Below are 14882 nucleotides of genomic sequence, written 5' to 3'. Positions count from 1 at the left end.
AGATAAATAATGATTTACACTTCAGGCGAATATGGAAATATAAATATCATATTTGTGGAACGAACTTCTTGTTCTATTGCACCGAAAAAGGGAACATAGAAACTGATCTATAAGTCCGTCCACATCGGACTCAGAGTCACTGTCGCTGGATGCGGCACTGCGCGCAGCAACATGGATTGAAGCTGTGTCCACAGCTAGGTTCGACTGCACATACACAAGCTTTGGAACGCGTTCCCCTGAAAGCCTGTTGCGAATCCTTGTATGGACGTTTCCGAAACGGGACTAGTTTAGTTCGCAGCTGGCGGATGATGGAGGCATCTGCAGCAGCCGGCAAGCCAGACGAGTTAGCGGCTGGTTGGTGCAAAGGTCTTGCCACCAGGTAGATGCGGCCACGTGCTTCGCTGAAGACCCCTGTCCTGGACCAAATTCCTGCGGATGTCCTGTACCCTGCTACGTTGGAAATCAAGAAGCTAGGCTTGTATTTGGCTAAAACCGCTTACGTGCACAGCAGCCTATGTTATTTATGCCGTGTGTGTAGCGCTGTAGAATTTGCAGCCATTTTGTTCAAACTATTAGTGTGTTTTAAGTCAAGCCTGGAGCTTATATGTGACGGCCTTCAACCCGCGTACTCGCAGCACGAACGTTTTAAAAGCACTACCTGGTACCGGCGATGACGACTGCTCTCCAATCTTTTAACGATGCATGCTGTAATGGTTTTCAAAGCAAAAACAAAAATCTAAACTGAAAGCAAGCAGCCATAAAACCTTCAAATTGCATTTTGAAATTGAAAATTGAAATTTTCGATGTTTCTTTCCATTTTCCCTCGTCTGAAAAAAACGAAAAAAACCGTTTTTTTTTCCAAAATTGCAGTGTTTTTTTCAGGCCTTCACATCTCTAGGTAGTTACACCGAATGGAGGAGGCAAGACCAAAAATCTTCTTACCTTCAGCAAATTTGGAGCGCTGGAGATGCATTACGAACCAGACAGTGTGCTTCAGAAGCAAACCCCCTGGGCTCCAAGCTTTTAATAAAGGCTGCACTTTCCTCGGTTATTTCTTTAACGTGGCTTGGACGCTGTCGAAGAGCCGCTATAGATGCAGTATCCAAGTAACGTGAGTAAAAATTTTATGCCAGGAGTTCTTGCTTTATGAACGCAAGCACAAGCACAGCGTGACTTGCAATTTTTTTTAATCGATGCCAGTCCTTCGTCTGGTCCCATCGATTTCCTTAATCATAATAGTCCAGACTGGAGTAGCAGGCACAGGCTACCCGGTACACCAGTCACTCTGGTCTCTCGCTTTGGCAAACTGCATAATTTTATTCCTCGCACTCAGGTACAAACACCAGTGCCTCACTCAACGCTTTTCAGCATCTCTTCAGTCGCGTGTGCCTATTTTCCAGGCCGGTGAATGGACCATGCACGGTGGAATCAACATCACCACAAACTACTCTCGGCAGCTTGAAGAAGCCCGTCTGCATCTCATGAACAAGACGCTGATCGTTACGACGCTGGTGGTGAGATATATACGTTGCTCTATTGACGCTTTTTTTCCTTTCTTCTTCTCGTACCATTTAAAGGTACCAGCTGTGTTGTCTGTGGTAGTAGTCTGATTTGATTTCTCTCATTGGAGTTTAACGTCCCAAAGCGACTCAGGCTATGAGGGACGCCGTAATGAAGGGCTCCGGAAATTTCGACCACCTGGGGTTTGTTAACGTGCACTCACATCGCACAGTACACGGGCCTCTAGAATTTCACCTCCATCGAAATTCAGCCACCGCAGCAGGGATCGAACCTGCGTCTTTCGGGTCAGCAGCCGAGCGCCGTAACCACGAAGCCACCGCGGCGGGTGTGGTAGTAGTCTACTTTGTTTGTTTGGACGGTTTTGTCGAGGCTTAGGATTATTTGCTGGCATATGTGCAGGCACGGCAGTCAACAAGCATACGAGATGGTATGTTTTATGAGTGAAGAATTGCTTTAGTGAGGTTTTTAAGACAAGCAATGTCAAGTTTTTAGCGTCTTTACGGGCTCTTAGTCTGTTACCACTTGAGGCCTCCCATCCGTTTCTTGTCTTCGACGAGAAAAGCTCTTCTGAAGCCACTCTACATAAATAGGCCTCAGGCCTCTATTAGAAATTTACAGGTGGTGGTGTTAGTGACGCTAACTTTAATGGGTAAGCAAGGCAAAGAGATTAACTATATTTTTCCCAGCTACAACACTATGGTTATATCCGCTGCCTTTGACAGGGTGTTCATGGTATCAGGTGCGACGTTTTTTTAGAGCGCAGCTCTTTGGCGCCCGTTTCTGCGTTGCGCTGTGTCGCCGTCGCCGTTGTCCGTTGTAACCAGCAGTGGACACCTTAGTCGCGCTTTAAGCTGCGAAACCAATGGAGAGGGAGTCTGGAAAGCAAAGGGAAGGCGCGTGGCTGCCCTCTTAGAACAGTGGACACCTCAATCGTGATTTAAGCTACGTGGCTAGCGGTAGGGACAGATGTGCGCTGCATGCGTCAAAAATGGCAAACAGGTGAGCGGTTCAGGCAGGGTTGCCTCCTGTTCGCACCCCTTCTCCCCTCCCCCTCACTCGCCGGCTGACGCTGAGCTCCACAACCTTGTAGCTTCTCTCCGGGCACAAAACGAGATGCTACTTGCCAAAATTGAAGCCTTAGAGGATAAAACAACTCCCCCTCCCGCTAGTCCCTCCTATACGGACGCTATGGAGAGCGAGACGGCGGCGACGCCGACTATGGAACCTTCCCTTGCCGAACTCGAAGCCCGTCTTAATGCCAAATTTGACACCCTGTTGGAAACTGCGATGGAACGCCTCATCGCTAGAGTCATGGAGGCCATCCCCTCTATGATCGCTCACCACGTCGCGACTAACACCCGCCTTTCTCGCAGAACCGGTCCTCTCAAGGACGTATCTGGTCGGCCCTCCAGATTGTCCCGCCGAGTAAATGACCTTGACGATGACGAAGACAGCTGCCCCCTTCCAGTTGCTGAGCTTCAGCCCCTGGTATCTGGCTCGGGGGCAGCCTCACTTCCAACTCTCACCTCTAAATCTGAGCATGGCGGGACACCACCGGTGTAGGCGCTCCCCTCTTTCAAAATCGGCTTCCCCCATTACGATTACTCAGTGGAACTGTCGGGGGCTCCGGACCCGTTCCAAGCGGGCCGACCTCCGACTTTTCCTTTCAACCTTTCAGCATTTATCTGCCGTAGTTGCCCTCCAAGAGCCAGGGAAAGGCGCCGTACTAACAAATTATACGACGTTCCAGCAGGACCCCTCATCTTGTCTATTAGTCCATAGAAATTATACAGCCAACCAGGCCGACTTAGACATGCAACTTGAATACTCCTATGTAATGGTGACCCTCCTCCTACTCCGCAAACAGGATCCACCGCTACACATACTCAATGCATACTGCAATCCGAAATTGCCGAATGTATCATTTGCGGACCTCTTTAGCCGCGCACTGAGAGTTGCGGGTCAAGACCCCCTCCTGATTGTGGGCGATTTCAACGCTCCCGCTCGGATGTGGGGTTACTGCCTTGAAGAGAAGCGGGGACGCAAGTTGGCGGAGCTTGCGTCAACGCTGGGCCTCACTCTTCACACTGACCCAGTCCACCCAACTCGTATAGGCAACTCCGTGACTAGGGAAACATGTCCGGACTTGACCTTCACCCGCAACATTCAATATGCAGACTGGGTCAACACCGAGGAAACCCTCGGCAGCGACCACTGCCTCCTGAATACTACGATTAGGACCCATCCTTTCGCGCGACCAATAACACAAGCCCGACTCCCAGATTGGACCAAGTTCAGGCAGAATTATAACAATGTCACACCCATACATGAGCAGGGCTACCAGTCTTGGTCACAAGAATTGGTCTCTGGCCTTCGCTCCTCCGAAACTCAAATTCAGCTCTCAGAGGTGGTCTCGGATGTGGACAACCACCTGCTCCATCTCTGGGAGGCCCGGCATTGCCTCGTCCGTCGGTGGCGCCGGCAAAAGCACAACCGGAAACTTAAAGCTCGCATCGCCGAGCTCACTCAACGAGCGGCTGAGTATGCGGCCCAACTCGCCGACTCCAACTGGGTGGCCCGATGCAATACGGCCGCGCGGCAAATGTCCAGCCGGAACACGTGGCGACTCTTTCGCGCCCTAATTGACCCAACGCAAACACGCACGGAAACTCAAAAACATTTCCAAAGAGCAATACACAGCTTTCAGGGCAACACAAATCAATTGGCGCACAAGCTCCGGGACCAGTACTTGTGCACCACCCAGGACTCCCGCGGGCCGGCGTACTCTTATGCAGGTTCTGAGAACGTTGAGCTGGATCAACCGTTCCAGCTCCACGACCTGAAGGCGGCCCTGGCAAAAATGAAACGAGGCACCTCTCCGGGTCGGGACAAAATTACAGTCAAATTGTTAGCCAACCTCCCCGACCCAGCATACCTGTCTTTATTGAATTACATTAACTCAATCTGGCTTGGGGAAGTGCCTCTACCCATCGAGTGGAAGACCGCCCGATCACCTTCATTCCTAAAGCTGGCAAGGCCATCAATACGGTCAACCTCCGCCCCATCTCTCTGACTTCCTGTGTGGGCAAACTCATGGAGACGATGGTACGTGACAGGTTGTCCGAGTTCATGGAATCCAAACACCTTTTCGCAGACACCATGTTCGGGTTTCGCCCACACAGATCTGCACAAGATGTCCTGCTACAACTCAATCGGGCTGTCCTCGACCCCGTGGAATGCCCTCACAATGACAAGGTCGTACTCGCCTTGGATTGGAAGGGTGCATTCGACAACGTTACCCACGAGATCATTCTCACCCACCTCTCTCAAACTAACTGCGGCAGAAATGCCTTTCAATACATTCGGCAATTTTTAGCCGACAGACAATCTTACATTCGGATCCAGGATAAAGAACATGGCCCTTTTCATTTACGAACCAGGGGTACACCCCAGGGCGCGGTGCTCTCTCCCCTCTTATTCAATTTGGCTATGATGCGCCTACCGGCCCAGCTGGGCGCTGTCGCCGGTGTGCAGCATGCGCTGTACGCTGATGACATCACTCTGTGGGCCACGCAGGGTTCCCTTGCAGACGTTGAGGCTAACCTGCAGGAGGCGGCAACCATAGTGGACCGTTATGCTCGCCGCTGCGGCCTCCAATGCTCCACCCAAAAGTCTGAATTTGTGCACATACGCCCGTCACCAAAGTGCACAGCCAAAATTTCACTGTCTCTCGAGACAGGTCCAATCCCTGAAAATATCGAAGTCCGGGTACTGAGGCTCTTTATACATCAAGACAGACGGTCAGAAACAACATTGGCCAAACTCCGTCAGGTGGGGGACCAGGTGGGCCGCTTGGTCCGCCGGGTTTCTAACAAGCGCGAGGGGTTACGATGTAAGGACGCCTTGCGGCTGGCGCATGCATTTGTAACCAGTCGAATTCTATATTCGACTCCATACCTCCACCTGCGGAAGCAAGACGAAGATTCACTCGAAGTCATGCTCCGCAAAATTATTAAGCGGGCTCTAGGCCTCCCCGTGACCACCTCCAACAAGCGCCTCCTGGGGCTAGGCATGGTGAACACATTTCGGGAGCTCCGGGAAGCCCACTTGACTAACCAATACACACGTCTCTCGAAGACATCGTCGGGTCGCCGCCTCCTTGCCCGACTACACATCCAACACACCACTCTCATGGAAGAGCGCGTACGTATTCCACCCCAGTGGAGATGCGCCCTCCACGTGCGCCCTCTTCCCGCGAACATGAATCGTGAGGACCATAATGGCCGGCGCCTGGCGCGGGCGGAAGCCCTGGCCCTCCACTATTTATTTATTTATTTATTATTGATACCCTCAGGGCCAAAGGCATTTCAGAGGGGAGTGGTTACAAATTACAGAAAGAGAACAAAAACAAAAATTCAACATACAAGCGTCATGTTCCTGGTTATACAATTCAGTAAAAGAAGTAAGCATAATATGTAAGTGCAAGGTAAGAGAACAAACAGAGGAAACTAAAGTAAACAAAGGAAATGGAGAATGATAAGTACATTTGTTGTGAGCCTTAGTATACAATGTTAGCTAAATTGTTATGGAAGCGCAGGATGTCTTGAATGCAGGCTGTCGATCCGGGAAGGTGGTTCCAATCTGCTGATGTACGGGGAATGAACGACTGAGTACAAGCTTTTGTTTCGTGCGACGTTATACCGACCTTGTGAACGTGATCTAGCCGTGGAGAGATGAAATACGGAGGAGATATCAATTCATCGCGTAGATTGGGACAGTTGTAAAAAATTTTATGAAATAAACATAGCCGTGAAAATTTTCGACGGGAAGGTAAGGGTGGGAGGTTGAGCGTATTTTTCATGGAGGTGACACTTGCAGTACGATTGAAGTTAAGTAGGATGAAACGGGCGGCGTTATTTTGTACAAGCTCGAGTGCATTAATTGAATTTGCGTAGCTGGGGTCCCAGATTGCAGATGCGTATTCTAGTTTACTACGGACAAGGGTTTTATATAACATGAGTTTTAGGGAGGTAGGGGAATTGGAGAAATTCCGGCGTAGGTAGCCTAGCATGCTGTTAGCGTTGTTAATTATGACGTTAATATGGAGCGACCAATTTAGAGTGGAAGATATATGAACTCCGAGGTAGCGATATGACGTGCCGGCCTCCAGACAATATGCACCTGTAGTAGATGATATGCGGGAGACACGTGAAACTTTGCATTTAGAAGAATTAAGTTGCATTAACCATAAGTTGCACCATGCAGATATAGCAGATAGATCATTCTGTAGAGCGCATACGTCGTTAGTGTCGTTAATTTCGCGAAAAATTACGCAGTCATCAGCGAATAAGTGTATGTTCGAGGTTACGCAAGAAGGTAGGTCATTAATATAAATAAGAAATAAAAGAGGGCCTAAGACGGATCCCTGTGGCACTCCAGAATGGACGGCGGTTGATGGAGAGGTGGCATTGTTAGCAGTTACGAACTGAGTGCGGTTGCAAAGAAAATATTCGAGCCAGGAAAAAAGCCTCGGATCAAGGTTTAGTTTGCTTAGCTTAAAAAGTAGTAATTTGTGGCATACCTTTTCGAAGGTTTTTGCGAAGTCGAGGAAGACGCAGTCAGCTATTGAGCGGCGATCAAGGATGAGATTAAGTTTATGCGTAAATGATGCTAACTGAGTTTCGCAAGACAGTCGCTTACGAAAACCGTGCTGCATGTCTGTAAAAACCGTGCTGCATGTCCGTGTGCATGTCTACGGATCGAAACCCGGCGTATTCTACGTGGATACCTCAGGTCCCCACCATGGGGGATGGTACACAGCCGCAGTCGTCCACCAATCCAAAACAGTGAACGGCCTTACTTTCCGAGCCCGTGACATAACACACGCGGAGGAGGTCGCCATTGCGTTGGCTGCATCTGATTCCAATTCAAAAACAATTATTTCCCACTCGCGAGGGGCATGTCGGAACGTCGAGCAGGTTTGGGTACCGTATCTAGCCTACCGCATTCTTCAAAACAGCGTCTACACCGGTGACCCCGCGCACCGGCGTATCGTTTGGGCTCCCGCTCACATGGACCTTGAGGGAAATGAGGCAGCTGACGCCGCTGCCCGCGCGCTCACTCACCGGACATTCCCCTCCGACCCTGACGACCAGGAACTCGAATTTATTCCAGCTTACACCTTCAAAGACATCGTTTCACTCTATCAATCTGGCCATGGTCTTTATCCCCGCCCGTGTAAAGGTCTCTCAAAGGCGGAGGAGCGGCTTCTGCTCCGCCTGTATACTAATAGGTTGCTGTGCCCGGCAGCTCTGAAACACTTCGACCCTTCTTTCTCGGGCAGCTGTCCGCACTGTGCGGAGTAGTCTTCGGACATCTACCACATGGTGTGGGCCTGCCCCTCCAACCCTGCTATCCTCCCTCACCCCAACCCAACCCGGGAGGACTGGGAGGCGACCCTGCTCGGCCGCTCTGACCTGCAGGCCCAACGGGCCTTGGTCGCGCGAGCCTGGGCAGCGGCCGATGCCACTGGGGTCCCGAACTAGGGACCTCCACCTAGTATTTGTAAGGGCTGGCCCCCTCTGGGTCAGCTCATGCATAACCTCCTGTATTATACCTGTACATAAATGTTTTCCACCACCACGTTGGCATTGACAACGTTGTGCCATTTTAAGGAAAGAAAGGGAGCACAACTGGCTCCCTGGGTCAGTGGACGCCTGAATCGCGCTTATAGGTACGTGGGGTGATGAGAGAGAGATGTGAGCTACCGGCACTGACAACGTTGTGCCAGAAACGCGGCGCTAAAGCCATAGGCCGTCGGCGTTCGTTGTACTCATTGGGGTTGGCATTGACAATGTTTTACACTCCGATCATTTTAAGGAATGAAAGGGCGCATAACTGGCTCCCTGGGTCGGCGGACGCCTGAATCGCGCTTTGAAATACGCTTTTGAAGTACGCGCTTTGAAGTACGTGGGGTGATGAGAGAGAGATGTGGGCTGCATGCGTTAGCACTGACAACCGAGAGCGCTCTCTCGTGATCAGCCATTAACTGCCACCTATCAGGGTGGCAGAGTGGGCGGGGACTTTAATGTGCTACATATTTATTTATTTATTTATTTATTTATTTATTTATTTATTTATTTATTTATTTATTTATTTGTACCTAAAAGGCCCCATTGAAGGGGCATTACATGAGGGGGTGGATATTAAGCAGTACATTTCTTCGATGGACGATTTCAATGACGATGAGTCGGTCTGATCCACGATAGCGTTTGGCAGGCCATTCCGGTCCCTTGCTGTATGAACGAAAAATGATGACAGATGCGCCGATATGCGGGCGGGGGGAGGATAGACGGCCTTCCCGTAGCTTGTATAAAGACAAACAGGAATTTCTTACCGCTTATGCGGGAGATCAACCTGTTCCTCTCGCTCGTAATGCCTCCCACTGCTGTGACAGCCTCACGAAATACTTGCACACACCTCTTCATTGAGAATCAGGCATTGGTGCAGCAAGTCGAGCATATATCCATCTATTTCTCCGACCACAAAGCTTCCGTCATGACAACCAAGAACTGTTAGCGGAGCGTTTCTTGAAGAAGGAAAATGTATGAAAAAAGAGGTTGTCTGTAATTGTACATGCATGTCTTGCTCGAATTCTTTGCCTCAATCTACTGAAAAGCTGCAACAGCTTATGAGCTGCGCTCAAATTTCGCATTAGGAAGTAACGTAATCGTCGGCAATTTTTTTTTCCCTTCTCTTGCATCTGCTCAGCAAGCCCCGTACACGATGCTGAAGGAGAACCACGCCGAGCTGGAAGGCAACGCCAAGTACGAGGGCTACTGCATCGACCTGCTGGAGGAGATAGCCAAGCTGCCCGACATCAACATCAAGTACAAGATACGCGAGGTGGCCGACAAGGCGCACGGCCGGCGAGACGAGAAGAACGAGTGGAACGGCATGATCGGAGAGCTACTGCAAGGGGTGCGTGGGCTGTCCACACTTTGTTTGAGTGCGTGCGCAGTTTCCCTGATGCGCCGAGATTTATTCTACTAGAGCATGTTCATAACAGAATTTCCCACCCTGCGCGTACAACAGAACGAGTAGCAGTCGTTAGACACCAGTGACCGTAACGGGCAGTACGTATAATCACACAAAGCACAGCTCGCTCTAAGAGCGGTTCATTCCAACCGATTCATTTTACGAGAGTGTTTCTAAGGGATGCTGACAGTAACCTACACTTGTGCTTCCTCTGTTTCACTAATTATCCAGTGTCAAATACGGTTCTTAGCAATAAATAAGAAAAGACAGGCAGATCTTAATTTTGGTCCAGGGAAACACGAATTTGACGGTCTTGTTGCTCTTTCTTTTTTTTTTTTGGCTCCAGCGCCTCACTACCTTGTTCATCTTATCCACCTTAGCTGGCATACACCGCTTCCCCAGCCTAGAACTTTAGCTGTCTCAGCGCAAGAGTAATCCGCCATTAGCGATTGCGGAGCAGTGCGAGGTCTGGAGAATGGTGCTGGTGTGTGTGCGTGCGTGCGTGTGCGCGTGCGTGTGTGTGTGTGTGTGCGCGCGCGTGTGTGTGTGTGCGTGCGTGCGTGCGTTCGTGTGTGTGTGTGTGTGTGTGTGTGTGTGTGCGTGTGTGTGTGTGTGTGTGTGTGTGTGTGTGTGTGTGTGTGTGTGTGTGTGTGCGTGCGTGCGTGCGTGCGCGCGCGTGTGTGTGTGTGTGTGTGTGTGTGTGTGTGTGTGTGTGCCACCCAAGGTGTGCGGGAAAGGAGGAGGGAAAGAAGGAAAACGGGAACGAACGGCGAGTGCCGATAAAGCGGTGACCGGCCAGCCTTTTATCGGAGGGGCTGTTGGGTGGTGTAGAGAACCCCGCTCTGCGAGCTGCTGAGTGACTACTGTTCCCTACCTTCTAGGCTGTTCTGTGCTTTAGCACGCATAATTGCGTGTCCGCTGTGCTGAGCGTGAGAACCCACAACGAGTGCGGTAGGTGACGCATAGCATGAAATCACGCTGAGCCACGGCAACGGTTTCTGAACGGACATGTTGAGACGGCTAAGGAGACGGGTCAAGGAGCGCCACGCGCTACGGATCACGGATTACATACTCTGAAAAGCGTGAGGCCGTGCAGATTCTACGGTGGTCCGCGTGAACGGGAAAACAACACAGGGATAATCAGCAAGGCTCAGAAACGCCTGGCCGCTAACACTGCAACGCGCCAGGCTGATAATTAGGTTCGACATGTGCGACAAGAAGTGTAATCGCAAAAATAATGGCAAGCGGAAGCTGGCATAAGCGCCGGTGCGGCATAAATAAGTGGCACGCCGGGATAATCTTAAATGGGAAGGCGACACATGGATGTCAAATTTTTTTTTCTTTCATATCTTTGCTTCTGATAGGCGTAAATCATGGTTCCCATACCGAGGCCATATTCGTCGCGCGCTCCCAATTTTGAGAACGCGAATATTGCCACATTAGTTGACTCCTTGATGGCTGCGCAAATTTTCAAAGAATAGTATTCTTTTAGATCGTTCTTTTTGCTTCTGATAGGCGTAAATCATGGTTCCCATACCGAGGCCATATTCGTCGCGCGCTCCCAATTTTGAGAACGCGAATATTGCCACATTAGTTGACTCCTTGATGGCTGCGCAAATTTTCAAAGAATAGTATTCTTTTAGATCGTTCTTTTTGTTAGGTTAGGTTTTTAGGTAGGCATGATCTTTCTGCTTTTATTGATCATGTTTCTTTTAGCCCGACCATGTTTAGCGGTATTCTTAACCGGGACTTCGGGGTCAATAAAAAGCAAACGCCAAGGAGAACCGATGCATTAAGCTTCACGCGAGTAATCTGCACGGTCTTACAGCAGCAGCAGCAGCAGCAGCTTACTGAGCACTGCTGCTGCACTCTCATCGTGCTTTCGCTTTGCTGGGGAATCTCGCAGAAGGCAGACCTGGCCATAGCGGACCTGACCATCACGTACGTTCGCGAAGAAGTGGTGGACTTCACGATGCCCTTCATGAACCTGGGCATCAGCATCCTGTACCGCAAGGCGGACAAGAAGCCGCCCTGGCTCTTCTCCTTCCTGGCGCCGCTGTCGCTCGAGGTGTGGATCTACATGTCCACCGCCTTCCTGGGCGTGTCGCTGTTCCTCTTCGTGGTGGCCCGCTTCAGCCCCTACGAGTGGGTGAACCCGCACCCGTGCGACCCGCGGCCGGCGGAGCTCGAGAACCGCTTCACCATATGGAACACCCTGTGGTTCACCATCGGCTGCCTCATGCAGCAGGGCTGCGACGTCACGCCCCGCGCGCTGTCGACGCGCGTGGCGGCCGGCATGTGGTGGTTCTTCACCCTCATCATGGTCTCCTCGTACACGGCCAACCTGGCCGCCTTCCTGACCGTCGAGCGACTCGTGTCGCCCATCGAGAGCGTCGAGGACCTCGCCAAGCAGACGACCATCCAGTACGGAAGCCTGCAGTCGGGCTCCACCCAGGCTTTCTTCAAGGTGCGCGGCTTCGCATGCAATCTTGTAACTGGTTTATTGGCTTGGTTTATTGGGGGTTTAGCGTCCCAAAGCGACTCTGGCTATGAGGGACGCCGTAGTGAAGGGCTCCGGAAATTTCGAACACCTGGGGTTCTTTGACGTGCACCCACATCGCACAAGCCTCTAGAATTTCGCCTCCATCGAAATTCGGCCACCGTGGCCGGGGTCTGACCCGAAAGACGCTGGTTCGATCCCGGTCGCGGCGGCCGCATTTCGTTGGAGGCGAAATCCTAGAGGCCCGTGTATTGTGCGATGTCAGTACACGTTAATGAACCCCGGGTGGTAGAAATTCGTAGCTGTCCTAGGAAAAGTGGCACTGCAGACAACAGATTTTATGCGATGATGTACAAACGCGTCCTCGATTAAACTTAGGCGAAAAACTTTCCAAGTCCATTGAATTTCGATGCCATGCCGCGGCAAAAAGAGCAAAGAAAGTTACTGTTGGAAACGCCGCAATCAGTGTGCCGAGAGTCCTCGGTATGAAGCTCATAAATCGTTAACATTATGCAGGCGCAACAATGATAACTGCCGATCAAGTCTTCAGCGAGTTTTACGCCGTACAGAAAGTTGAAACATCAAATGTCGGTGGTTCTGGCTAGTGGGTGGCGCTTAGATAACGGCAACAGCGCACTGTAGACTTCAAAGAACTATTGCCAGACAAAAATTGGTCGTCTGAAGAAACATTTCCCCGTTTGTAGAAAAAAAAAAACAATGCTGTCTTCCACTATGCTTTAGTTGCCTTTGACGGCGTTCATGTTTGTTTTTCTGTTCACTTATGAGATGGATTGTATATAGCGCATTTTTTTTAATCAGATAATGGTTTCACCTGCGTTTTTTATTCTTTTTTCGAAACTCTGCTTGGCCGTCGGGCTGAAGTATTTTGAAATAGATACCTAAATAAATAATCAATTATGAAGAATACTGTACCAGCCATACGTTAGTTGACTTACATTTACGTCAAGTCGGGTATCAAGAATGATTATGAGGGGCCTGCAAATTTAATTCGCATCTGTTTTTTGTCATTTCTTCCAGCCGTGTTAACATACTTGAATGCACGCTCTTTATTTACGTTTCTGGGTGCTTCCAATCAGATTATCTCGTTGTATTCGGCTTCCATTTAGCGCGTTTTTTTAAGCATCAATAAGCAATATTCGTCCAAAGGCTACGAAAAAAAAAACAATTAATCGCAAAAGATACTGGCTGCTACAAACCGTAGGCTTTCATGCCCGTCCGCACATAGTGTGGTGAAGAGAAAATATATATGGTAAAGGAGTGTGCTAGTTGGTTGAGCACAAGATTAAGTGTTACACAGCGCGGGCAAATCGAAACGCAAGTAAGCACGGGGCGTGTCCACCTCGGCTTCCCCGCACTGTGAAAATTTTGCTCAGAGAACATCCAGCACAGGAAAACTTATCAGTGTAAATACAACACCGTGGCTGAATCACGAGGAAAGGTTCCAGAGCTGTAAGGTCTCATCTGCGGTCGTGGCTGACGGTCGATACTGTGCTCTCGTCGCAGGAGTCTGAGTTCCCCACCTACAAGAAGATGTGGCACGTGATGCAGGCCGCACGGCCCAGCGTGTTTACCGAGTCCAACCAGAAGGGCATAGAACGAGTGCGCCGCGGAAAGTACGCCTACCTGATGGAGTCCACCTCCATCGAATACGCCATCGAGAGGAACTGCGACCTCACGCAGATCGGCTCGCTCCTCGACAACAAGGGCTACGGCATTGCCACTCCGCCTGGTAAGGAGACCGAGGCGTCAGTCGCATGCAGGCTCCCCACCCCGCCTGTAAGCCGAGCTTTTCCTACGGGCGCTTTTTGGCCTCGCCGCATGGTGCACTGTAGCCACCTGCGGAGACCATGCTAGCAGAAAGCAGCAGTAGCGAGTGGTATAACAAACAGATTGGCACATGAACTAACCGGCACCTAGTCGCTAACACCTGTTATAGTGAAATCACGCCAAAAGACCGTTATAACGCGTTGTCAGTTCCTCCTGGATCTGTAATTGCGTTTAGGCTGAGACATGAGGGGAAGGCGGAGCATGTAGAAAACGGTTTAACTTGCAATCTAATAGAGAACCAGGCTTAGATTCTAGCACAAATGTACAACGAAGATTCGTGTAATATCTCTATGATTAATATGTAGTTTTACCTGTGCAAATATATGTGAAAGTGATCCTTTGATCTCTACTTCGCGGCCGGCGGCAGGAAAAATACAGACAATAGGAGTCGGAAATACGTGTGACAACAACACGCAACGCGTGTTCGCTCTCAAGCCTGTTTCACATCCAAGCGAAAATGCTAGTGAATCCTGTCACCGCGGCGGAAAAACTTGTTTTTGAGTCGTCGCGGCGATGAGCGGCGAGGTTCCAAGTTGGAAATTTTCGCTGCGACGCGCCGCTCTATCGCTCAGTCGCTTGCATGTGAACCAGCCTTCAGTCTGAACGCACGCTTCGGAAAAGCCTAGCGACACTCGATTGTCTGTCAGTCACTGGCAGGTGTGCACCTTTCACAGCGATGATGTAAGGTGCCGTCCTACGTGCTTACCACGCGTCGCGTTGCTGAAATCAAGACCCGAACGAACACTTCTAGTGTCTTCCTTTTGTTCTTGCCACATTCGTCTGGATACAACTTACCCGGAAGATTAATTGCTGTGTGCGCAAGAAATGACTTCGCAAAGAACTTAACACAACTGCCATCAAAGAGCTTAGGCCCTCGTACGCTCCAGCGTTCCTCAGAGGGACCTCCCAACGTTTTCTCATTAGTCCTCTCAACAAAGCATTTTTCCTTTAATACCGAAGACTACCACTCGTTCTT

General features: G+C 50.3%; 1 protein-coding gene across 1 annotated transcript in view; it reads left to right on the top strand.

Moving 5' to 3' along the window:
- The window catches only part of LOC149325148 (glutamate receptor ionotropic, kainate 2-like), a 76870-nt gene that overhangs the window by 43233 nt on the left and 18755 nt on the right, over nt 1-14882 (top strand). The window contains exons 10-13 of the mRNA XM_089563140.1: nt 1401-1514; nt 9292-9501; nt 11465-12025; nt 13583-13808. Of these exons, the coding sequence (XP_089419266.1) occupies nt 1401-1514; nt 9292-9501; nt 11465-12025; nt 13583-13808 (1111 nt within the window). The remainder of the gene's footprint in view (nt 1-1400; nt 1515-9291; nt 9502-11464; nt 12026-13582; nt 13809-14882) is intronic.

This window comes from Amblyomma mixtum, chromosome 10, assembly GCF_055824585.1.
Source record: "Amblyomma mixtum isolate Tamu chromosome 10, ASM5582458v1, whole genome shotgun sequence".
Lineage (NCBI taxonomy): Eukaryota > Metazoa > Arthropoda > Arachnida > Ixodida > Ixodidae > Amblyomma > Amblyomma mixtum.
Note: the sequence above shows the minus strand (reverse complement) of the source record. Positions and strands in the feature narration are given on the sequence as shown.